At 38.9% G+C, this 27,081-nt stretch overlaps 1 protein-coding gene and 1 long non-coding RNA gene across 8 annotated transcripts in view; both read right to left on the bottom strand.

Moving 5' to 3' along the window:
• Positions 1-1,398: 1,398 nt before the first annotated feature.
• LOC120324460 lies at positions 1,399-4,114 on the bottom strand. Its single transcript, XR_005565798.1, has 3 exons — positions 4,048-4,114; positions 3,011-3,211; positions 1,399-1,451 (listed from the first exon to the last, which is right to left on the bottom strand). It is a non-coding gene; the product is annotated as an uncharacterized LOC120324460 (long non-coding RNA).
• A 5,882-nt stretch (positions 4,115-9,996) lies between these two features.
• CCSER2 (coiled-coil serine rich protein 2) overlaps positions 9,997-27,081 on the bottom strand; it is a 53,310-nt gene continuing 36,225 nt past the window's right edge. For 2 of the 7 annotated variants that reach the window (XM_027740106.2, XM_027740110.2), the window contains exons 9-11: positions 23,468-23,552; positions 18,920-18,959; positions 14,874-15,034 (exon numbers count right to left, since the gene is read on the bottom strand). In XM_027740106.2, the coding sequence (XP_027595907.2) occupies positions 14,971-15,034; positions 18,920-18,959; positions 23,468-23,552 (189 nt within the window). In that variant the 3' untranslated portion in view covers positions 14,874-14,970. Of the gene's footprint in view, positions 15,035-18,919; positions 18,960-23,467; positions 23,553-27,081 lie in introns of all 7 variants that reach the window. The other 5 variants (XM_027740104.2, XM_027740105.2, XR_003544273.2 and 2 more) reach the window with 4 other exon arrangements.

Below are 27,081 nucleotides of genomic sequence, written 5' to 3'. Positions count from 1 at the left end.
ACCACAGTCTATCAGGAAGGATATTAAGACCTTCTGGTAAAGGAACTTCAGCAAAAGCTTAGTCAGCCTGAATTTATGATCTGATCCTTCAGTTCTTGGCTCCATAAGTGACTCGCCCTTGGCTTCTTTATACAAGCTGTGCTCATTCCTGAGTGTGGCTTTTAGAAAAGACAGATGGGAACTCAGCTGAGCACCAGCTCAAAACACTTGGTTGCTGTTTTACTTACTGTTTTCTAGTAATTCTTCCATTAAAAAAAAAAAGTGTTAGCCTCCTGCATAAGAGAGGAAAAGAACCAGCAGTAAAAGCTGATAAAAGAATAATTCAGAGCTGTGAACATGGATCAATAAATAAATTGCAGATCTGTTCAGTCACTGCCTCACAGAGGAGAATTAAAAGCCAATTAAAAACTGCACACCTGCCTCCAAATAAGTCAAATGGAAAGTGAAGGACAATCATAGGGCAAAGATTGTCAAGAGAAAGTGGATCTTTCTGGACCACCTTTTATGGCTGATCAAATAGCAATTAACTTACACATAAAATAAATCAAAAGTCACTGTATTATAAAGCAGTGGTTCCGGTTTTAGAAAGCAACAGACCCTCATTGATCAGCTCAGCACAGCTTGCATTTGATTCCTGAAACTGTGCCTGAGGTTGCCAAGAACAGAGCTGCTCCTTAATTAATAATAATGAGCACAAGCTCAGGAGCCTCACACTTATGGGACCCCAAAGGGGCACCGGCTGAAGCAGGAATCTCAGCAGGCAACTTCTAGTCAGTCAGAAGCAGAGGCACAAAGATATTAGTAAGAGACAGTGTTTACAAAAGATGCATTAGTGATCTTTGATGTTTTTTCATAGTGTCTCTACCACTGCCAAGAATAACCTCTTTTTAGTTTTTAGCAAAGCACCACAGCTGATGAACCTACCTAGAAGGGGCTGCATCCATAAGTTTAACAGCCAAATTGTTAATAAGCTATCAGAGAGTAGCGAGCAAGCTCACCGTTCCTGAGAAATAAAACACACTGGTTTTTCTGTAGCAGATTCTTCTGGAAAGGAGGAAAAAATGAGGCCTTTGAATGACCAAATAACAGGATGTAAAAGCATTTACACACAAATACAGAATGAAAGTCCACTAAATGCCCACATTAGGCAGGAATCATTCTGCCTTCTAACTTAGGACACCCACCATCATCTATATTGCATAGAGCAGGTCACTTGTTTGCAGAATTAAATCCACTAAAGCAGAAGTGGCTGATGGCAGGTCAGAATTTTGTCTCCAGCTTCATCCGCAGGGATACACCACCAAAAACTCTGAAGTCTGTCACTGAATCTGACATTCAGTAGTCTGCTTGGCTCAAGCAAAGTGCTGGCACCCAAATGGGGAAAAGCAGCATCTTTTGGTCAGGACACTTATGTTGGTAAGCTCTTCAAAAGTACATAAGGTGCTGTTTAGCTGTTTGTGAAAGAAATAAAAGGTCACCTGAATTACCAATGCCATTAAAAGTAAACGGAAGCTGAACTGGCTTCCATGAAGCATCTGAGGCACTAGGACAAGAAAATCAGAACCATTTTGTTTTTCAAAACTGAGACACCTTTTTTTTTTCCTATTTCCTTCATTTGCAGGGGAAAAGTAACAGGCATTTACAGGTGCCAAGAAACCTTCTGTACCTTTCAGACCCTGCATGAATCACACCCACATATAGCAACAAACATCACTAATCCTTTCCAAGAACCTGGATGGCCCAGCCTGGTCAGGTGCTGCAGCTGCACCTTTTAGATAAAAACCTCTGCACAGAGCACTGTGTACCTTGAGACCACAGGCAGCTCCCCCAGGAACTCCCAGGTCCACCAGCAGCTGGTTATTCACAGCCCTTTCTGCAGAGCAGGGGGTTCCCCCTGCTCTCCCAAGCATCCCAAGTCTCCTGGCTCCTGCCCCCAGGAGTGCCCTCTGTGCCATCCCACTGTCCTGCAGCCATTGTCACCAGTGGCCAATGGTGCACACACAAAATGGCCAAAGGGGAGTAGTTGGGGCCTCTCACCTACCAACATAATGCCTACCAATGGCAATTCCCCTTCCGAAATCTCCAGAGATGTGGATATTTGCACCAGCCTTGATCTCACTCCAATGTGAAGTTCCCTACTGCTCTGACATGCTCCTGAGGATCACAGAAGTCTCATGGTTGCCTTCAGCAAAACCACAGCCTCTGCACAACATCAGCACAAAAAGTGTCAGAGAAGCATAAAAATCAAGAGGGACTCTGGGTTGAGGGAGTGAGTTTCCTTAATGCCTGGCACTGGCACTGGCACTGCAGGTCACATTGAGCATCACGAGATCTGTCAGGTCAGTCAGGACAGGTGGTCACTGTGACCAACACAGAGCCAAAGCACTAGAGTGCATCCAACCTGAACCTAACAACTGCCGAACAGGCAAATAAAATCTGCAGGACATCCAACACTTGGGCAAACGGCCAGAGATTTCCACGTACCTCCCATCATGGCAGCAAGGCACCTTAGCATTGTGCAGGTAAAAACCCAAACAAAACAAAAGAACTCAAGGAACCAAAAAAAAAAAAAAAAAAATCAACCAAAAAGACCATGTCTGAATAAACAGGCCACTCTGGGAAATGATCTGTTTGACCCTTGGCCATTAGCTTCCAAAACACAAGAACAAAGCAAGGCACAGCTCTGCATAGACCTGTCAGCAGCTGGGCCAGCTGCTTTTGGGGTCAGGGCTGTGCCTTTCCATCAGATCTCACCAGGTCTCCTGCCGTGGCAGCAGGCTCAGCTGTAGGGAGTCATAACACAGGCAAGTGCCAAAGGTGTGCTGAGAGGTCATACATGTTTTAATGGAGTAAATTAAAGGGAGAAAACAGAGGTGGAACCCTTATCGAAGCTGCAGCTTTCAAGAGACTTGCAAATAGCTGACTTGAAATGAATTCAGACAGTGTGTTCTTTGTTTCTCCACAAAACAACCCAAACCCCCGAGCTGAGGAAAATTAATTATTCTTATACCTTTGATAGCACAGAGGGTGACAGTGGAGCTTTAGACATCAAGGAGACATCCCTGAGGAGCAGACTTGGGACTGAAAGGCCATTTCCTTGGTTCCACTACTCAGAGGTTAATTCACTGTCAGTTTGCACTCTGCTGTTGAAAGGCTCGTGTCCTTTGTAGTTAGGCAATGAAAAGACAAACTCAGTAATGCCCATGGCTCACTGTGGAAGAGAGCAACAAGGAAGTAGTTACCAATAACCAAATAACTAATTGCCAAGACCAAATGTAACCTCTGACAGGAAAAGCAGGCAAAGTGATCGAAAGTTGGGCTGAGTAAACAATCTGCAGATGGCCTTAAAAAAAGAGAGGAAGACAAAAGATTTAGAATTCTTTAAGTTACGGGCCGATACATTTATTTATAACTACAAATAAAAGGAATCCATGTATTTAAATGACTAAGAGTACTGTTGATGCATGGCAGGTGGGAGTGAGTAGATGTATGAAAATATCCCACACCCGCCACAGGTATCAGTTTGAGTGTGATACAGCTGGCAAGACAGAAGACATCAAAATTAACCTTTGATTACTCCTTTTTTGTTAAAAAATACCTCCACAGATACAGTGCTGTTCCAGCTTGGTGAGGTACCTCCTGCATCCTTATGCTTCCTTTGGAAGTTCAAAAAGGAGCTTTGTGAGCCCTGTTGGCTGTGATTCATTTTGTAAGGTTGGAAAAGGGAAACAGAGAGAAACAAGAGGCACGTGTATGCCCAAACATGATGGAGTTAACTGGTGCCTACCTGAGCTGATTTATTTTTTCAGCTACTGAGCATTTTCATTTAGTTGGGACAGGCAGAGTTATTAACATTGTTGTTCTGCTACTTGTCTTGAAGTTACTGCAGTCTCAGGTAAGTCTGCTCAGTATTCTGCTACACAGCAAACCTGCTGATTTTATGCTCATTCCTTCATCCAAGAGATTTTACAAGATTTGGTGTTACAGCTTTCTCATACAGTTTCAGTAACCCAGCACCCTTCCTGCCCACAACAGCTCCTGGCAAACCTTTTATAATGACATGAGTCAGCAGCACCTTCCTGTCCTTTAGGCTTAAGTGTTGGGTTCCAACAATAACTCTCACTGAAGCATCTGTGGGACACAGGAGAAAAAGCCATCATTATTAAAAAAAAAAAGATCGAAAAACTCCCTTTGCTGGATTCAGTCTGAAAAAAAAATGAATTTTTCTACAGAATAGTACAAAGCACCACTGTCCTGAGAGATCACACAGATCGAGCAAGAACATGTTTGCTGAGTACTATGTTGTATTTCTACAGAGTTAACAGTCAAGGTATAAAGCCCTGGTTGCTCACTGTTAAAATTCACATAAATTGTCATTTATGATGAGTGATTTGTTTGCTATCGGTTCAAATAAGAACACCATCAGAGAACAGAAGCCAGGAAAAATTTTCTAAATAAGCACTATATGGGTAAAGTTGTATGAGAATGTGGGGACAGGCTAACATGGATTTCATTTACTTTAAAGGGATATTTTCACAGTTGCATTTTAGGAGTTATTAAGAGTCTTTTTGTTGTGTATTGGAATAGAACTGCTACAAAAAAAAAAATGGTTGAGTCCAGGGTTTCCCAGAGCTCCAAGTCAAACTAACAAGCAAGTCCCAGTGTAAAGCCCCAGGTCTAATACAACACTAATTTAATTCCCTGAAAAATTGCTTGCTTATATCTATCCTAATTCAGGGCAGCAACGTGTAATTCATATGTTCTTCTAACCTTAGTTCATACTCACTCTACTGACAGAAATGTTATCTTTAAATTAATATGATCACAACAGGACTCAGGCTTAATATGAATAAAATCCAAATAATTAAGTTTTGATCCCGAGTTTGTTCCATGTTAAATATCCTTACCAGATTTCAGTGCATCCTCAGTGGTAAGCAACTTAAACCAAGTTCTCAAACGTGCTCGTATGTAGAAACCTCCTCCTCTGCAGAACAGAAGGCTCAGTGCAACTCACTGTTGTGACCCCTGCACACCAAACTGCAAATCCTAACAAATCCTAACAGATCAACAGGCACCCAACACAACTGGGAAATGAAATGCAGCAGTATAGGCAGGCAACACAAGTGATGGCTTCCGTTTAAAGATGTAACAGAAATATGCTCAAGAAATCAGGCTCATTTAAAGCACACCGAAAACAGGACCCATTAGCGATACTGATTTGTGATTATTTCATCTATGTCATGTATAGTGAAGTTTACTTACAATTAAAAGGGAAAGTAAATACACACAGGTTCTCCCTGAGTTATTTTCTGAAAGTGACCACTAGGAAAACAAATTGTGTCAAGATAGTGAAAAGACCACCTCTTCCCAGGCAGGAAGGATTTTCTCTGCAGGGTATGTGCACTGAAAGAGTGGTTCAAAGATTTCTGCAAGGGCTTGGAGTTGCCAACATATTTGCACATTTAGTCTTTATCTCCCACATCCCTTGTGGATTTCCAACCTGAGCAATCAGTGAGCTTGAATAATAAATAGAGTTGGCTGGAACAAGACAAGCCTGTCACAAAGACCGAGCAGGGAAAACAACTAATTTATTCCAGTTCAAATTACACAGATTCTTCAGCTGAGGTTATCAATGTGTGTTTTACCTCCTCCACCTCCTAACAGATCACTGCTTCTTTCCACTGAAACGTTGCTCCTGCCCACCGAAAATAAATCAGTGCTGTTTAATTTGGGGCTGGCCCACCGGAGCAGGGAGCGAGGAGATGGATGGTCTGTGCCAGGCAAAAAGTCACAGCCCCACCTATGGCTATGGGAAGGTGTTCGGCAGGCAGGGAACGGGGCTGGCTGGGAGCGCCGTGTCCGGCTGCTTGTCTTGCACTGCCCTCTGCTGTCACAGCAGCCGCTCCGCCTGCACCGAAACCGGGCGAGGAAGGGCGAGAGCGCAAGTTTTCGCCATCCAAACCGATGGAAACACGACCGCGCTTTTAATCTGACCTGAAGAGCGAAAGGGAGTAGATCGAAGTGTTTCTCCATGGGATTTTTCCCAGACAAAGCATGTCATCTGGCTCGTTCTTATCCACCCGCCTGCTATGCACTTACAATTAAATGCACTTAACATTAATAAACTTCATTCCTGTCTTTTTCTGTCAGTAGAGCTCCAGGTGCTTTACCGGGAAATTGCACACTATTAGACTTCGTTATTTACCCTACAGACAGTGACTAAAACATGTTTGCTGAGGCCTAAGCAAGTGCTACTCAGCTTAGAGCACTTAGCACAATGCTCCAACTTACAGTAACAGCTGAAAAGCCCCTCTGTAACATTTATCCTGCGGCCATTAGTGTATTTCTAACACCCCTCCTCAAATTTCTTAGTTCCTACTCTAGCACATTCCAGGATATGACTGAAGAAAACACACAAAACACAGGTGATGTAGTGTTCTGTGTCAGCAACGTTAAGAAACGTAATACAGCACTGAAAATTACTTCCATCACCCTTTTTCTCCTTTAAAAGAAATAAATTTGTATGAAATCAAACAATATTACTTTCAAAGATAATACCTTGAGAAAATTAAAACCCTCAAAGCAGCTCAAAAAAAGTGTTATTAGAAACACATTTTAAAGGAAGTACATATTTTTCATGCATAAATACAAACTACAAATACACAGTATTTTTTCAGTGCCCTGAATATCCCAGAAATGCCACACACAGAGCTTTCAACAGCTGTTAATATAATGCACACACAGAGACCTTAACTAATTCTTTTGAAGTCAGAAATTGAATGCCAGCATAAAAAGCACAGGAGAATTATTAGCAGAGAGCTTGTGTATCATTAGGCTTCCCTGCATGGTAATGCCAAACCTGCAACAGATTATAAGCATATGGTTTGAACATCAGACTTTCTAGAAACAGAAGTTCAGATCCTGGCAGATCAGCTCAGCCTGACAACCTTCTGCTGTGTGTCTTGAAGCAATAACTTCTTCCCTACCCCTGTATGATATAAACCATCTCACTCTCCACTCTGGTACAGGAAAACAACACAGCAACAGCCCACAGAAATTGCAGAGCAGAACTTGAGAGAATTATAAACCAGGACCGAGCTCAGAGTTGCCTGAGCAGTCTGAGTGACATGGAATCACTTGGTCAAAGGTGAGGGGAATTAAAAAAAGTATCCCACAAATCCAATTTGTTTGTATAAAGTAATGTACACCTCTGCATAAATGTGAAGTAGATCTTAAGGATTCTCCCAGAAGATGGGGACACAGGTTCCCATCACCCCACAAGACTGCCAGTGTACTGTTTGGGATACGGATTTCCATGAGAAATTCTTTACAGGGCTTCAGAGAACTTGTCCGCTGTGCTGCACGTAACTCACATAAAGAAACCATTCCCTCTCATTTACACTTAATGGATTCCTGCAAATAACTGCTGTGGAACCCTTTTAAGGTGGAAATTCACTGGATCTTGTAGTAATAAAATAGCCTCAGCGAGGTCCACAAAAGTTGCATGCAAGGGATTACTTACAACATTTTATTTAAAGACTGAACAGGCAAATGCAGGAAGATTAATATAATGTTCAAGAAAATAAGGGAGGATTCATTTCCCCAGGGAATTGTTTTCATGCTGTCAGCATAGAATCTTGCAAGTCTTGACTTTGCTAACACTGGTATTATACTCATTTTATACAAGAGGAAACTAAGGCAGAGAGATTAAAGGTAGCATGGGATAATTATTGCAGTTTGTCATACTGAGTAGCAATTAAAATGGAGTAAAGAATTGTGGGAATAAGAGTTGGACTTTTATATTATTGAGCATTGAAATCTATCAAACCAGATGGTCCAAGCCTTTAAAGGCTCATAGATTTTATATACATACATTTGTGACATAGCTGAATTAGTGGTATTTACCATTCCTAGGCTGATCACTGTATACACAAAAGGTGTTCTACACTGATGAATACAGGGAGATGAGAGAAATTTGGACAGGCTTATTTTGAAGGATGCCTCTCTCTAACTTAGCACCCAAGACAACAACGTTATCAGGTCTCTTCAGAATAAAATATAAGTAATTGTTTTGACTGGAGAGGTGTTGAGAACCACATTCCGTCAGAATGTGAAGCTCCACTGAAATCTAAATGTTTCTCGCAAATTGCCACATTTCTATGGAATTTTCTGGAAAAAAAATTATAAGAACACCTAAAGTAACTGTTGGAGTGTCCCACGTCTACAACTGTTTTTGAATGCCTGCCATCTTGAGCTATTTCAGGGGCTTTGCACTGTAATGGGCTTTAAAAGCCTACCTCTGTCATTAAATGCTCTCAGTAAATGAAGGGATTCTCAGAGGCTGTGATGGTGAAGTATTTTAAACAGCTTAGAAGTTTTCAGACTGTGCTCTGCTTTGGCATAACCAAATTCAAAATCATTCTTAAAACAGAGTTTCTGGTCAATTACTTCTGCCTTCAGCATCTTACTAAGAACTCCCACTGTATTCAGTGAGGATTTGGAGTAAGCATGTATTGTACTAGACCAGAGGGCTCTTACTGCCTGTGGTTTCAGAGAAAACAACTAGAAATCCTAACAAAAACTCACCCTTTGAGCTTTCAGATTGAGTGATCAGCACTAAATACTTGAGTAACTCATTTTTAGAGATGTAGCATTTATGTTTAGTGCCCTCTGCTAAAAGCCAATTCTTGCTTGAAACAGCAGCTAATATCCATAACCCAGCGAAAGCAGAACTGCAGAAATCTGGTTGATGCTACCTGTGCTTCAATATTAACTTGTCTTGTGGTTCAGCTGCCTTCAATTGTGCTCGTAAAACCCCAAAACACTTCTATAGAAGGAAAGGTGCCGAGGGTGTGGATTCTGACTTGCAAAAGAAGGGAAACGTCTGAAATTTCTCACCCTCTATCACTTTCTCCTCACATCTAACAGTCTGCCCAGTGGCAATAATGCAGGTCTGCTCCAGGGTCAGGAGACCACTCCTCTCAGTCCCGTCAGCAGAAGATTGTTCACTGCTGCCAGGAAGCCTTTCCCTGGATGAGAGTGTGCAGGGAAGACAGGGAAGCTGTCAATCACAGCTTTTAGGGACATTACTTACATAGTCATTGCACCAGCTGTTTAAGAGCTGATGATCACACTGACAGGATTAGACATCACTGTAACACAGTCTTGTCCACCAAGTAACAAAGAGCACACTAACCCAGCAGAACAAGGCAGGAGGATCTAAAGTATCTACCTACCTTTCGGGGCCTTGAGGAAGGCACCTAAAATGTGTTTGGGCTTGGAAACTCTATGCAGGAGATCTCCCCACTCCCAAAACCCATGAAAATTTTCAAAAGTCATCTTGAAGCTCAAAATAAAATCTCAGGTTAAGGATTACAAGTGTCTGCCTGCATCATATTTAAAATATTCTTACTTCAAACTACAGGATTATCCTCCCTTTACAAACTCCCAAATTTTGATTGTAATTTCAAAACTTGAGCTTCCATCCACTGAAACTTGCCTGATTAATTAACAGAGCAGATTTCCTTTCATCTCAAGAAGAGTAAACCATTCAAACCATGGACAGAATACTGACAGACAATTAGGAGCTTACATGTATGCATAAATTGTACTGATTTGGACTTGTGCGGGGAAATAACATTCTCAAAGTAACCTCTTATAATAATGACTTTAACTAGTTAATTACATAAAAGAACTATTAAATACTCTTCTCAACTGTGCACTACAGGTGACATGACATACTTTAAGAACTAGCCACATCAGTCCATGCTTGTCTGGAATCAACATATTAAAAATGTTTAGTCTTTTTTTTTCTCCTTTTCTTTTGTCTTTAATAAATAAAGTCTCATGCTAAAACCCACAAAGTCTGTGGGAGAAAGACAATTCCATGAAAACATTGTAAGCATAAGCATAATCTCCTTCTCTCCCCAAATTTTCTGTCTACATTCTGAGCAATGACTTAAAATAACACACAAGTGAAGAGTCAGGAGAAAGAGATACTTATTAGAATTATGACTTTTATTTTTATTCACTAGAGCAACATTGAGGAAAGAATTTTTACATACAGGTTTTCGAATCAACTTTACAAGCAAATTCCAATATACAGTATTTACTCTGGCCTGGGTTAAAAAACCAAAAACAAAGCAGATAGGAAGAGTACCTCTTGTTTTAGCTATTATTGAATTTAAGATTTGGTTACACTGGAATTATATTTGTTTTACGGTGGTGCTTTTACAATTAAGTAGGCAGTGAGCAGCTTTACCACAACAGTGACTGATTTTCCTTGATAGCATCATTGTAAGATGACTATACTGAGACCTACCACCAGGATCATGTATTAAATCCACTCTGCTCAGAAAAAGCCTCTGTAACGAGATAAGGAATAGCTACGGAAGCCCAATTCAAGAACTGATTTCCATTTGTACAGCAAGAAAACGTCCATATTAAGAGGATTATGTGCTGTGCAAAACCAGAAACACTTCCCCCCCAACATGCAACCTACCCAAGTATGACACTTTAGAATGTGCATATGGTTGTGACATGCAGACAAAGGAAATCACGCAAATGGTACTCAGCTTTCCAGCATCATTACAACAAATTGGCATTTAGATCAAGGATGAAATGAAGTTTACTGAGCAATGATGCAGTCTACTTGCTATGTGCAGTCTCACTGTTACAAGATGTAAAGTTGAGGAATACACTTTTTTTGGAACTGTATCGAAATTCAGCGTTGTTTTGGATTTTCAGGGCCTTTGTGATTATTTAGAGAAAGTCTGAGATAATATTGCACTTCTTTTCTCAAACAAAAACATGGGCTGGGGCCGTTATTCTTTCAGAGCTATGCTAGTCCTGGGGAATTTTAGCCATGGCCTTTGATTGGCAGTAGGAAGTGCTGGCTTCAAGGAAGGGGAAGGTAATAATAATCTGGCTGCATCTTCAGTGTTAAAATTCCACGGTTAAATTAAAGTCATTGCACAACAAAAACTCAGTACACTATATGAATATTTTTTAACATGCTAGAGTGCGTATCGATTCTGTGAAAGTGATGTGAAAATACCTTGGAAACAGCAACACTACCGGGGAAATTGGTTTCAAACAAAAGCCACACACAGCAGGAGGCATCTAGATTATTTTAGGCACAACTCCAAGCAATAAAGCTCATTTAAAGTGCAATTCTGTTCTTTTCTTTTGTGTTTATTCACTTGTTAAAACGCGTAATTGCCTCTGTACACACATACTGAACAGTAGTTTAATACTTTTGTGAATATTGCACAAAAGAATGAGAAATCAAAAACAAAGAAAAATGGCAATACATCAGTTTCACAAACCTAAAAAAAAAAAAAACCCTGAAGATATCAAACACTTAAATTTATGCCTTTTGGATAACTGCACCAGTACTGATGATATATCTGCACCTTCCATAAGGTAGATACGTTACCTGAAAACACTTAATCCCGTCTGAGAAGCTCTACTCAGCACCCTCTCACCCATCACCCCCCAAACCCAAGTGAAGCTCCAAACTTCACTTCACCACTACTCTTCCAGCTGCCCATCTCCTGACAGGCTTTGCTCATACTCTGGACTTACTATACATGCAACAGAGCCTTCCCTGGGAAAGTCTGAAGAGCCAAAACATGGAGTTGTCTTTAGAGGGATGCGAGGTTAGCAGCTGAACACAAATACAAGTCAGGCTAGCATCTGTCTCATCCATGAGCAAATCCTGCTGTCTCCAGCTCATCATCTCACTAATCTGTCAGAACAAAATGGGGAAATGCTATAAAAAACCCACTATAATCTACTTATGTTCCTTTAACATAGACACCCCCACCCTTGTATAAATATAACCTTTTTCTTCTGGAAAGAAAAATTAAGAACTACCTTTTTTATGAAAACCTTGATCATCTCAATTTTCTTTGCTTAATTTGCTTTGATCACACTCTCCTTAATTTTCAGTAAAGGTGCAGATAGATAAGATATCTATACTTTTAATGTAAACATAAAAATTTTAACATCACTAGATCAAGCTGGCGATACCTCCAGAATAAGATGCAAAAGAATTCAGGATGAAATATCTCTGTCAATACCATTAAATGAAAATCATATTTTTACACAAAATCATATACATGTAACAGTAAAATCGGGTTGTCTTCAAGAAAAGTAAACTTAAAAAAAACACCTTCCATCCATAGAAATCTACATGGACCAGAAAACAAACCAGGAATCTGATCATTCCCTCAGCAGTCTTTAAACTCCTGAGAAACACAGTTAGCTGCCAGGAGCTAGTTTTGGGGAATATAAGTCAGTTTTATTTTCTTATTGGAAGCAAATACTTACACTAAAGGACATCCAGTTCAATGCTTTTCAAGGAAATAAATTATTCCAGGAGAATAATTGTTACTGCAATCTCAAACTGTAGTTATTTTGATCCTATACCAACCGTAACAATTAACATTACGCTCCTTACGTCTTGATTACATTGTCTTCGTCACAGTTCCCAGAAGGTCCTGCAGGTCCCTTATTTCAGATTGATATAAGTAGTTCTGAAATGGAACTTCCCCCCTACCCCATTTTCCCCCCAGCCTTTTAATTTTTCCACTTCATTGTCAGTTAAAAAAAAAATTAGTGTGACAAATTCAAAAACTTTCTTGAATATTAGCTATGCATTGAAAGCTCAGATGAGTGTTTTTTTTCCTTCACCAAACTGAGGTTTCCATCAGGATACCCCTGGTTAAAGGACAGGAAAAAAACCCCCCCACCCAACCAGTAACATCAAAGAGAGTCATAGGAAAGAAGGGAAGAATTGTAGATGGGACATAACATCAAATTTCTGGAAAGCTTCACTGGATATGTATATGTTTAACTCCCATGACATGTCATGGTCCCATAGTGCACCATGATGGGCATATACTTCCACACTACTTTCAGAAAAAATACTTCTCCTAAAGAGCACAAAATTATTTTTTTTTTTTTTGCTTTATTTCCCCAAAAAGCTCCTTCCCAGTTATCATGCACTTCTTCAGAAATTACAAAAAAAAAAAAAAAAAAAATTACAAAAACCCAAAACCAAAATACACATCTCTGAAAAACTCTTAAGAGTACCAGCTCTGGATTAGGACATAATAGGATTGCTCAAAGCAAATAAGTGGGGTTAATTAATTTTTTTTTTCCTTTCTTAAAAATAGTTGCATTTTTAATACAAGTTTTATTCTGTAAAATAGTTTCAAATTCTTACACATATGGCAAAGTTTGTGCAAAATTTCAAGTCAGGTACTTCAGAGCCTTTCGATATTAAACAGAACTCAATAAATACAAGTAATACAATAAAAGTTTAAAATATTAATTAAAATGCATGTTGTGCAACCTCAACATAGGTGTTATGGACCCCATATTCCCAGAGGCTCCCTACTTATCAATTCATAAGAGCCTGCATTGGAAGGTTTTGCACAAGTATCCTTTGCACTGCGTTTTAAGAATCTACCCGGTAATGTGTCCATTCAACACAATAAAAACATACCACAATCTTTTAACAAATGATGATGTTTAAGCGAGAAGACTTGTTTCACCCTGTGAAATCTGCTTAATGTCAGTGAACAGTGAAAATGGGATAAATAAAGAACAGAGCAACTTCAGATTACAGCAAAACGAAAACAACACAACCCACCCAACCCATCAGATTAAATAACATTAAATATGTCAGTCTTGAGATAATGATAAATACAAGGATTTTTGCATAGGCCTCTGGAATACAGAGTCAGAATTATGGCCAATAAAACATCTGCTAGTAAGTCTAACTTTCCACCACTCTGACCTAACGAGTACTCAGAACCAAGAAGTTAAACAGAACAGCAATTTCATTGTCTAATAACTCAAAGAAACAGAGGTAAGAAATAACTTCTGCCATCCTGAAATAGGTAGTGCAGCATTCTGGCATTTGTGGTCACCACAGACTTCAGCATTTGCTTAATTACTAAGACCGCAGTACAATCTTTATTACAGACTTACGAGAAGATAGAACACTCTCAAGAGAAACTGCACAGCTCACAACATCAGCCTCAGAACGTCGCAGGGTGGAGTGTGCAAATCCTCAAAAGAAGTTGCTGTTTTGAATGTGGACTCGGGATTTGCAGGCTGTGGGTCTGGCAGGCTCGAAGGCAGTCGCGACACAGGAAGTGGTTTGTTGTGTGGCATCGTTGGGTGAGATGTAGGTACGTCCTCAGTGTGTCTTTGGTTTAGGGAGGCGGGAATGCCGGCTGGAGGGCACACTGTCCCCAGAATGCAAACTGGTGGGGTGCGTTTGCACATTTTCCTTTCTCTGTACCAGTGGCTTTGGGATGTTAGACTTCAAAGAGGTGTTCTGAGGCTCTGGAGATAGTGGTGTGGATTTCTGACCGCTCACTTGCTTAGCTCTAACAAAGGACATAGTTGGTGGGCGAAGTTTAGACACTTTCTGACTCTGTTTACCCTTTAGGTTATCCTGACCAGATGTTGGCTGTAGCTGAGTTGAACTACTTAGTGGTAGAAGCTCACGTTCCTTGGAAGCAGCGGAATGATTTGCAGATCGTATGAGAACGGCCATTGTAGGAGGCACTAAAGCATTTGGGGGCTTTGCGATTCTTAAAGTCTTTGGCCGAGAAGCCTGGTTTGTGAACGAGGGCTGACCTTTCACAGGTAGTTCAGTCTGCACCTCTCTGGCATCAGCTCGTGTAGAGGTCTGAAAACGGGAACGAGATGGCAATGTACCTTCTTTATTACTCATCACCTCTCCAGGGTTTTCAGTGTTTTTGTTTTTCAAATTGTCCAAATATGATGCATTTTCATCTTTTATGTTTAACTGTAGGCTTGTTAAAGAGTTTACATCATTCAGGCTATCTGGGAGAGAGACATTTGCAGCATTTGGATTCGGATGATTGCTACTTTCATGCAGATCATGTGTAGGATATTCACTGTGGGCCTCGATATGTGGCATTTTTACTAGTTTTCCCTGGGCGAGGTCTGTGGAACTGGGAAGGCTGCTGGAAGGCTGTAGTACTTGAGGCTGTTAAAGAGAAAATAATACAAGAATATATTAGACCAAGAAGACACCAGATAACATTCTGAATCCAACGTGTGCTGGCTGGATGTTTGATAAGGGCTGTACATCTGGTCTTTTTAAATCAAAACTTTGACTTCGGCAAAACAGGATGGTTCATGGGACGCATACAAATGGGACTTGTAACTTAAGGGGAAAAAAAATATATCAGCACTGAAATAAACAACAACATAAAAGACAAAAAAGAAACCAATAACCTTAAAAAGGAAACATGAAAAGGCATGGTTGATGGTTTCACCTAAGTCTGCAGGACAGACCGCTGGTGCAGATCAATTCTCACTGGAGTGCTCAAACCAACACTACAGCTATCAGGCTGTATCCATCTTTTAATTTTTATTCGGGGCACACTGAAGTTAACTATCCCAACCCTTTTACTGCACAGGCAGGAAAGGTGTTTAATGGACCACATGAATTTATAGGGCACTTTTCTTGCCTTAGTGAGGCCAGAAAATTTGATGCAACTGTGTGGTAATCAGGCTACTGACTAGGCTTAGGGAACTGTTTTATCTTGAATTGATTTAAAATGGGCTGATAAAGGAACAGAGTACATGTGAAACTAGAGATCACATACTACTACACTGATAACCAAGGGATAAAGATAACTGAATGAAAAGTTTTTACATTTGATCAGAAGATACAATCTGATCAGACACGCATCAGACAAGAGAACTGCCGGTACCTCTTCTGGGTCATTTCTATTCTCTTTGCTCTTCCCTGTAAAAAGACTTAAAAGATTAATGTGTGCACTAACTTCACAGCCACATCCTAGACCTCAAACTTGGATACAGATCTTGGAAGCATTATTAAAACTTCTGCAATTCATGGCAAAACCCAACACCTATTAAAACTTAAACTACAGTTTAAGCAGATTTGGATGATTTTCTCATTTTCTTTAAAAGGAGAGGAACAGAATTACTACAAATTGTTATCACTCAACTACTTGAATTCTTAGCAATTGACAGATTGCATGTACACAGCAAACAGGCTTATTCTGATTGTTTACTAGAGAAATACAGCCAACAAAAAAGAAGCAATGTTTGCGTCTGAGAGATTTGACTAACAGCGTCACTTCAGTCACTTTCCTGAATTGTTCACAATTTCCAAATGAGAAAACCAATTATTTGTCTGGTCCTTTCAGCTCTTCTTAGAATCAGCAGGAGGAATGCAAAGATAGCTGTGCATGCCAGACTCCTGTTACATTTCTAGGGTCATAATATGTCTCAGGGTTCTTTAAACTTTTCATCTTTTCCGTGGTAGGATTACTGACAACTGAATCCTCAAAATTCCTCATCAAAAAGTTTAACAGTAATGTGAGAAAAATCAAGGTTTCTCAATCTACTTTTTATTTAGTCAAAGTTTTTCCCTTTAGAATATACTGGTTCTACCTGTAAGCAAAGGCAAAATCTAAGCTGAACCAGTGACAGGCACATAAGTGCAAACATCCTGGACTGTCTGAACACAATTGTTTTGGAAACATGAAGAAGATTTAAAAAAAAAAATAAAGCAAAGCAGCCTCCAAAATGGTGCCAGATGAGTATCAAAACATCATTCCTTACATGACCCAAAACTAGCTTAGCTTTATGAATCCTTCTTAACCATACGTGATCCTAAATGAAGGAAGTACTAAGCACAAGGAATATTCAATATATTGAGTTACAGCTTAAATAAAATTAATCCTCCAGATATTTTTGTCATTTTCCAGTGTTTATGTAATGGGTTACAGGAGTTATTATGCTTCCAGCCTAGGAGCTAACAGGCAGATGTTAGCCAAAATTATTTACTGATTTGAGATCTCATCTGTAAAAACCAAACTGCTAATAATGAGCGCAGAAACCAAAGGAATATATACCTGATTCCCATACAAATACTTCAACAAATAAATCAAATTTTCTAATCCTACTTGAAGTAAAAAATTAAGATACTTATAACAAACACATAAGTGCCAAATATGGAAATATAATTGTCAGAAACCCTTTTCCCCTCACCTAGAAAGGGTTTCTAAATGCCAGTCTTCAAAAACACAGACAAATATCTAATCTGAGCATTACGAATCCTAATTTTATATCAAATAATCCTAGTTATACTGATCAACAAAATGAAAGAATGTGTAAGTTACAGAAGAAACTAAACTTGTATGGAAAGTTGAGTTAAACACAAACACATCTGAAATAGAACAAAGCAGCAAGCTTTCAGTAATGCTATTTCGAGTTCTTTTGACAAGACTAAGTAGTATTTGAGCTTTTCCCTCTGGGTAACTTTGCATTTTACATATAAAAACAGCCAAATACATGTTTTACTCGTTATCCTTCATAACCTAAAAAAGTCTAAGCAGCTTAATATGCAGAAAGTTAGCAATCCAAAGGTAGAAAACAGCTACATGCTCTGAATTATGACACTAAAGCTCTGCTATCACCTTTGTGAAGTTGTTTTAGAAACACTGTTTTTTAATTTTGTATTTCTACTCTAGCTCTGTCCAATTATCATTAGAGATTTTAATCTTTTCAAATTGCTACATACATTAACATTCAAGATGACACTGAAAGCAGCAACATGCCACTTGCACAATATGCAAGTAACAGTTCATGAGGTATCTCACACTGACAACTGCACTACTGTCACCCACAGCTCACAGCTTTGTCTTATACACAAGTTTTCCTTTTATTAAGGAAGTCTTAGAAATTATGTTTCTAGTAAAAAAACCAAAAACAACAAACAAACCAAGTCAGTTGAAGGATTAGTACTTGATGAATTCCATCACAAGAAGGAGGAGAAAAGATAAAGAAGCATTCTACCTTCCAGGTATCGTATTTTATTTCATGGAAGTCTTAAAAAAAGGTTGCCATCTGCATTGCTTTGAGTGCACTTCTGGCAATATTTTTGGGTTGGGACAGACCCCACAACTGCCGTGCTAACCTGACTTCTTTTTGTGTCCCACAAAGAAAACGTGCAGGTGGACAAACACCTGCATTCCTCTGGGATGCTCCTACTATGCAAATTTGGACTTAAACATTTCAAGTACAATTGAACTGAAGAAAAGGAGTTTTCCCCAGCCTGAAAGAACATTACTGGAACAGGCTCCCCAGGGCAGTGGTCACAGCCCCAAGGCTGACAGAGTTCAAGAAGCATTTGGATGGCACTCTCAGGCACAGGGTGTGACTCTTGAGGATGGTCCTGTGCAGGGCTAAGGGTTGATCCTCGTGGGTCCTTTCCAAGTCAGCATATTCTAGGATTAGACAAAATGCTTTTTGCACATACTCCTTTCTGCACAAAGAAACAGATTTTTCTGTACTGGCAAGAGCTTCAAAGCCTTGCAAATATTGACACACTAATCAAAATTACTCAATTACAGTCCCTACCTCAGTAGCTTAAGAGATTTTTCTATTATTTCTATCAAGTAAAACTGGCTGTTACACCATCCAGAGAACAATGACATCCATGATGAAGATTACCATTACTGCTCAGTTATCAAACTACTGAGACTGTATTAGCTTTGTGTTGGAAAACTGAAACAGGTATTGTACTGATAAAGAAGTTAAATCAACGTGGTCATGACAGTGGTATTCATTTAATATCAATACTTGAAAATTCCCTTCAGTTTTGCTTTGCTTCTCTCGATCTGCAACTCAGTTCCCTGTGCAATACCTCTGTAGAATGAAATAAAGGCATTTTCTCCTTGCAGTATCATGAGGAACAAGGGAAGTGATGCAATGAAAAATCTGAGAACTGCATGCACATCTCTCACAGACATGCATCATGCACAGGGCAAAGGAAAAACCCAACAGTGAAAACGCATGGGGAGGAGATGGGAATAAATCTAAAGTTGTACTGTACCACGCTTTATCACAGAAGTAATGGACTAACTTCTCAACTCCTTGCCAATGGCATAATGGGAAAGCAGAGACAAGAAAAAGACAAGGACAATGATGTCAGAGGACCAAGACAAAACAATGAGCAATTGCCATGACAGAACTGCAACTTTTCACCATTTCAATTGCAATTACCAGGTCCCCCCTCGGTTTTTAATCCTCCTTCAAGAAACAAAGGTAGCAATAGTGTTTAAGTAATGCAGTACAAATAATACTTATAGCAAGACCTGCATGGAATATCTTTGCTCTTATAACTTCAAGTTCTTTAACACAGTTAATCTCTTACACTCCAAATACTGTAACTAGAACTTGTGTGTATCCTTACAACTGTACACATCAGAAATATTTGCATCCATGCACATACATGTTAGATACCTAACAATGAACAACAATGTCATAAAAACACTGCATTACATCCTTGGATCATGTTGCCCATACTGTCAATAACTCCTCTTTCTACCAACTCACAAGTTGGAAGAGACTCCCAGTTCCCATGGTTTCTTTTTGGAGAGGGGCAGGGCAAAAGGGACACAAACAGAGCTACATAATTTTTTCATTTCCTCATCAGTTCTGACATCCCTCATCTCACTGTTTTGGCACAGGATAAGCTGTCATTTCAAAGGCCTGTGCAGACACAGCCCTACTGTAGGGCTGCATTGGAAAGCTCTCATTTTCTACCTTTGGAAAACGTCAAGATTTCACACCTTAAATCTGTAGCATTTGCCAATACCTTAATTTTCAATTTTGTTTTTCCTCTCTCTTTTATGTAGCTACATTATATGTGTAGTTCAACACTGTAAAATAGGATTCTGCAGTAAGGAGTACAGCTTCAAAGAATGATACAAAACAACCCTAATTTTTTTTTTAAATCACCACTCATCACAGCATGAGATTAGTAAAATAATCAGTATTATGTCAAAGCATATTTTTTTTCTGCGTAGTCTGTATAGAAATCCCAACTTAGAAAGACTTTCACAAAGAAAAATTACTCCAAGTAATATATAACTCCATCAAGGCAAGTATTTCATCCATAATTACAGACACATTTGCAACAGGCAGACAAATACGACCATATGCAAAATTAAGTTTTGTTTGCAAACATACTTCATTAGGTACAAGAGACATTTCTCTTGCAGTTGAATCTACAAATACCTAATTTGGTAGAAGGGAGTTTTACCTAAAAGACATTTCTTCATAAAGGTGAACACTTAACTCTTGGAGCAAAAGTAATTACATACAAAAGACAGTAATGTAATGATTTCAGGACATTTTAATAATATGTCACTTTCTTAACATGAGTCATGTAACTTCCTTGCTAATGCTCTGAAGCAGCTTTGTTCTGCTAACACAAACACTTCGTACACCCTACAAAGAACCTGAATTGGTTAATAAAGGTTTGGAAACATTTCAGTGTTGGGAAACCTTTTTTAAAAGAAAATGCATGAAAAAGCACAGCCTGGACCTGATTTCTAGTCACCATGCATACAGTAGCTTTCTTTCTGGTGACAACAAGCTATGTGTCACCTGCTAGAATTGCTTAGATTACCTTTATTTGTAATGCTTACACACAAAAAGTCTAAATGCTTTTTTCATGAAGTGCACAGTAAGCAGAGATGTGAACAACTGCAGTGCTTGAGTAACAGAACCGTTTTCATCAGCGTTTCTGTGTGGAGAAGCACTTGGGACAAGGGGCCTGGAGAAATTGGTACAATATTCTTGCATTACAACATGAGCTCATGACTGGTTCCTTACCAATGTGTACTCTAAGTGTTGTGTTTCTAGAGCTGCATCATTAAAGCTCCAGAATACAAATGGAAAAGTTTTTAATTATATTGAACAAAGTTTGATATATCCTATAACCAAGAGACAAATAAAGGACCATTACCCAGGAGTTTAGTTCAAGACACATGGGAATTACAGGACCAAAATTATATGGTTTTTATTCCTGAAATGACAAAAATCATGTACTATTATCAAAGTGTTATGAAATGAAAAGTGCTGAATTGCTTCCAAGGCTAGTGAAACAACATGAAGTTAATAAATGTGAAAGTATTAAAAATTAATTGTCACTAAAATTGAAAAAAATACATCCAATTCTGAAGTGTGTTGAAATGCAGTGACATGGTAAGTCCCTAGGGCAGTTCAGCAGCAGGTATATGCTGACATTGTAAATGGTGCTAATAGACAAGAACCATAAGCCTACAGTATTATTATAATATTACCTAGCAGGGATATATGACCTGTCCTGTACGGCAGGAGTGAAATTATATTTAGTTATGTACTGTAATATGAACAGTTTACCCATTTATACCCCTATAATCTACAGTGCTTGTAAGTGATCTATGTGTTCATCAGCTATCAGAAACCTGCAGTATTCACAGACACAGATGATATTTATGTTCGGGATCCAGAAATTATAAAGGAAGTGCTTGAATTCCAAGTTCTCCAGACAGAAAACACAACTGGACATAAGCTGAGACTACTTCACGTTCCCCTCGCCTTCTCTATATTACTGCAAAAGAACACTGACAGTGTCAGTGTTTAAGGCTGTGATACCCAGCTCACCACTCGCCTCGAAACCCCACAGTTGGCATTTCTTACCAGCTCGAAAACCTGCCACCTAAAACCACTGAAACAAGTGGGAAAGAAGGATACTAGTGAGAATCCCAGTAATGTTCTACTATATAGAACTCTTCACACAGTGATAAATCATTGATTTCACAAGAATGTTGTTAAAAATGTCCAAGAAACCTCATAATTTACACTGTATTTTTATTCCCAGTACTTATCTTTTGATTAAACCTAAGACTTAATGAAAAAAAAGCTATGAACATTCTACTAAAGGAAACTTATTTTCCTAAACAATATGTTAATTACAGTTTGGATTAATTAATCAAGGGCTCACTTTCACCTACTTTATTTTCTTTACTAGTAATTCATAGAATTGAATATATAAGATGTATACTAAAAAAAATCCAACCTGCTTTAGTAATAAAAATTTGCTGTGGAATACTGAATAAGAAGCCACTGTCGTTGGTTGAGGAATGAGGCTGGGGCTCAGGGTAAGAGATCAGCAAAAAGTTTTCTCCTTCAGTGAAGCCCCTGTGAACGATGTGACACCAGAGGCTCCCACCGGGCAGCTCAGACACCATCCTCTGGTCTGACTCTCCAACCACTAAGCCCCAAAACCATAACATGTATATGCTCTTCAGGTCTAAAACTACCTCTTTAAACTCAGTCTCTGCTGATAGGACAGCAAATCAGCCAGGCTGTGCTACTGCTGGCCCTCCACTCAGCAACAGGTGAGAGGATCATCAGTTTTAGGGGTTTTACATTCTTTACACACACAGAGTCTCACATCAGACACCACAGGAAAATGAAGCACACCCCTTATTGCACAGAGAAAAGCCCATGAAATAGACTGTGCATTCCTGATGAGTTGTTTAAATGACATTGTCACAGAAATGCCAAGAGAGTATTTGAAACACGATTTACAAAACGTAAGATTTTTTTTTCTTGTAATCGAATTAACTAAGGATTATTGCAATCTGAAATACGTGTAAGCTTTGTTTTCCAAGGTGCAGTTTACTCTTCAGATCTCCACTGGCCCTGGAAATCTTACCTTGTTTTCATAATTTTACTTTTTCCTTTATTTCTTGTCCAAATACACTCTTGGGCTTTGCTAGGCAAACACTGTAATTCTCAAATTACAGTACATTCAAAAAATATAACTTTAGCATTATGAAGTAGTTATATTTCTTCAGACACTTATCTGTTTATAATGCAATACCAAAGCACAAAATAAGACTTACCATTTCTCTATGTCTACGTAAGCATATAGTTTTAAAATCAGCAATTGTCTTTTGTTTTGCAGATCCAAGCCAAGAGAACAAATGCATCTTTACATCAGCCCACATTGTAGCTAGCACATAAGGAATGTTAATAAATCATGCAAGTTGTGCAACAGCCACTTCAATGTATTAAAAGCCTTTTTACAACAAATACCAAGAGAGGAATAAAAAAAAAAAATTAGTTTGAGTGAAGCCATTCTGAAAAGTTAAGAAAACTTCTTGTGAGAGACAATGACACTTTCTCACCGATATTTTTACATACAGCCACAAGGTATTTACGTAAATACATCCACAAATGCAGGCGTGCAGACGGATGAGCAAACAGAACACACACAAACAGGAGAGTGTATTACAGCCATGGAAAACAGGGAAAATGCAGCAAGCAAGATTTTTATGTTAAGACAAGACCGGAAACAAGGGCCTACTCGGGTTTGCCTGAAAAACTGCTGAGGTCTATCAGCATTTAATAACTGTTATAAAGCTATAAGTTGGAGCTGCTTTACGCTGGCTGAAGGATTGAAGCATGTTGGTTAGCCACAGACTATCGTGTGTGCCTGGAAATCTGCCTGAGAGAGGAGGATACTACGAGATGAACAGTGCGTGCAAAGGGGAAGCTTCTACTGGAACACGGTGAGGGAGATGAGTGAGAGGTACAGACTCACTCTGTCTGCGGTGCGGTGGAACAGTCCGAGGGATGCCCTGGAATGAGCCCTGCCAGGGAGAGAAGGAGGGAGCAGAATACCCACCCTGTGCAGAAAGAGAGAGGGGGAGAAGTATAATAAAAAAGAGAACAGGGAAAAAAAACAAGACACCAAAAAGCCACACCATTTTTTTATTTTTCCCCACAGAAAGGTATCATTATATTTCCCAGTTGTTCAGCTTTGTAAATGCAAATGCTGCATGTTACTGAAGCCCAGAGGAAAAATGACATCATGATGTCTTAAACTAGTCATAAATCTTACAAGAACCCCTCCATTTTTATTCAATACATAGGCACACATTTCTGTCAAAGATGGTTTTATGGGAAGAGTATAGAAGCTGAGTTTTTCATGTTAAAAATACATGATAAAAATGTATTTATACAGCTTTCAAAAATATTTTAGAAATGCCTCACCAAGCAGTACCTTGCTTAGTTCTAATCTACTGGAAAACCAATCCGCTTTAGTTTACAACAAAAAAATTCTAATACATAGAAACAAATTTTCTAGCAAGTCGTGGTGCTTTAGAGTCCACCCCTATTTTGACATTATTATTGAACGTGGAAGAGGAGAGGTGACATAAAACTGTTCTCCTTGCACTTTGCTCTTGGAGCGTTAGTCTTCCATTACAGGATCAGAGAACTGTGCACATCTGTGGCATGCAGGGCTTGCCTGTCAGATGTCTCGGATCACCACAAGTGTGACACACTGTGGTTGCTGCACTCTCAAAACAAGAAAAAGTCACTTTATGCAGTGTATCCTTTTCTCCCTACCCTTACCTTTGAAAAATCTACCAAAGCTGCAACTTCACTCTTAAATAACCATCTTGATTTCCCATTTCAGCAGGACAGACTTTACAACTCCTTTACTGTTTAAGCAGCTGAAAACTGCTTTTATAAGTTCTGGAATACTGGTACTGACAGTGACAACTGCCATTGTCTCCTGGCCAACAGCAACCAGTTGTGGCTACTGTTTCAGCCAGGTGGCTTAAGATACTCGAATGAACACCTGTATAAAAGGAAACAGGAAGCCACTTTGCCCCTTCTCTCCAGTTTCTCTGCTGCATATCAGCTGCAGATCATACTGCCAGGGCTGCAAAAACAATAAAGTATTTTCTCTCCATGCTTCTTTTAAAATAATGTTAAAGATCACATTACTTCTATAAATAAATATTCTGCTTTTATTTATCTTAGCGAACTTTAAACATGTCCCTGATCTTCCAGTTCTCCTAATCTAGTTAGGTATAATCCACCACTATTCCAAGCTTCAGCACTGCTAAAATGTAACTTCACACATTCATTTAGTCAAGTTTTAGAATCAGCTAGCCAGAATACTTAATCTAAAACAGGAAATAAAGGAAAAAAACTGACAAGATTGCTTTATTCTTCTTCAGAACCTGAGAAAAACCAGTTATTGGAGCAAAATCTAAGGGAAAAAAACTGAAACAAGTTCTTCAATTTGATTATCTCTAGATGGAAATATTGATTACCTAATGTCTTCTTCCAGTCCTCCATCAGTGGAGGACAACACAGTTTTTAACATCACAGTATTTAGACTGCTAAAACAGTACTAGTTTCAGTCAAGCAATATGACAAAATATTATAATGTGTTGCATCAGCTGAATAGGTATTAAATATAGAAATATTCCCGGGAACAAGATTAATCAATCAGTGATTGATGAGAAAATGATCAAAAGCTTTGAATTTGCACAGCACCGTACCAAAGAACACTATATTTTGCAGGCTTGTTCACATTTCATCCTAAATTGTGTCAGGACGGTAGAACAAAAAATTCTTTCCATTCTCAAAAGATAACTGAATCTCCACATTATCATCAAGAACAAGTCTGGTTTTGCACAGACTTATCTGAGTTGGCAATGGGCTTTTTTCAGATTTCTTTGAAATTTTTAACACATTAAGAAGGGAGGTGAAAATTTTATATCCTTTCCCTTCCACTCTCTGAAAAGAGAGATTAAGATAAGCACAAGCCAGTTGAGCTACATAACAGTTATGATACTGTTGTAAAAGCAATGAAATATTTACATGTCTTGATACATTCAGGAAATTTTTAAACATCCATATTAGCACTTCAAAGCACAGCACTAAGTACAGTCTTCTCAATAATTCTTCATGGTATTTTATCATCACTCTGACTGAAGAAGTAAATGAAGAAAGCACAAGTAACCTCCTTGAGTCTTTTGCCTGCTAAGCTGAACTGCTCTCCAGGCATGGTGCAATTCCCTTCTTCCAAATACTACAGTTTACACTGCTCCATATAGGCAGATGTCAAATAAATGCCAGGGGGTTTTTTTGTGAAACAAAAACTCAGCAAAAAAAACCACCAAAAAAAACCCAAAAAACAACCAAACAAGGACTGTTCAGTTGTACATCAAATAAGGTAATTAAAATCAACATCAATTGAACGAAGTAAGAACCAGGAAATACAGCACTGAGAATTTACTGAGTGTTATGGCCTACATTGATTTTACAAATTATAATGGATGTACTGATCCCATTGATACAGCACACTAAGAGTACTATCTGCAAATAAGCCTGGTTTATGAAAAGACTACTTTTCCTTTAATAGTATTTATTGCACAAAACTCCAGCAAATGTATCAAGGTTTCTCCTTTAAACAACAATTCACATTCATCTCCTTATATTAGTCAAATGTTTACTGAGGTTCCCAAGAAATCCAAAGAAGAGGAAAAAAGAAACAGACTAATAAACACATATCCTCAGACAATGGTGCGTCTTCAAAATTTTGAATTTTTGAATTTTGAACTTACCTCAGCTTCTATTAAAAAAAAAAAAAAAAACCACATGTGATGGGATTCCTCTGGGTTCTGAAGAAACTCCTTCCACTTACACTTTAATGTTAGACAGTAGTCAGAACAGTTCCTCCCCTCAGCTGCTATGTGCATCCAGCTACTTAACTTAAATCCCATTCCTCTCATTTCCCAGATACTGGAATTGTGAAACAGCAAAAGTATCCCCAAAGGGAAGCGAATCACAATTTAAAAAAACCCAGGAGACTCAGGAGTTGAAAAATAAGAGCAGCTGAAATAAAGCAGCCTCCAAACCAGCAAAAATGATGAACGTTCTTCAGAGATCCGGATGAAATGTACTATTGCTGCCAAATGCTTTAGGAAGTTCTGACTCCAACTGCACTGGGAAAACCTGTTGGCTGTCGTTTGTTTTTTTAAATGCTACTAGGAAGACTTTAAGGCCAGAGTTTTCCATTGCTATGAACAAACCTCAACCTTAGAACAAGCAATCACATGAACAAAAGCAATTGTTCCTAGCAGAAAAGGAAAAGAGAAATATTTCTAAGCTAGTGCTGCACAGTAATTTTAGTCCAACAGACAAATATTCCAGCTCTTTTCCCAGGGATACCCCAACATTTTTTTGCTGCAGAAACACAAAGATCCGTTTTTGTCCATACAACTGGAGCCTTTGAGAACTCTGAAGAAGAGATGATTCTGGTTGTGTCTCACCTAGCACTGCCAGCTGTCTCACACAAACTCAGAGTTCCACATCATGAACAAACCTAGAGTGACACACTTCAGTGTCAGTGCA

The sequence above is a fragment of the Pipra filicauda genome, unplaced genomic scaffold, assembly GCF_003945595.2.
Source record: "Pipra filicauda isolate LSUMZ 115617 unplaced genomic scaffold, ASM394559v2 scaffold542_size332237_pilon, whole genome shotgun sequence".
Taxonomy (NCBI): domain Eukaryota; kingdom Metazoa; phylum Chordata; class Aves; order Passeriformes; family Pipridae; genus Pipra; species Pipra filicauda.
This window is presented reverse-complemented; position numbering and strand designations above follow the sequence as displayed.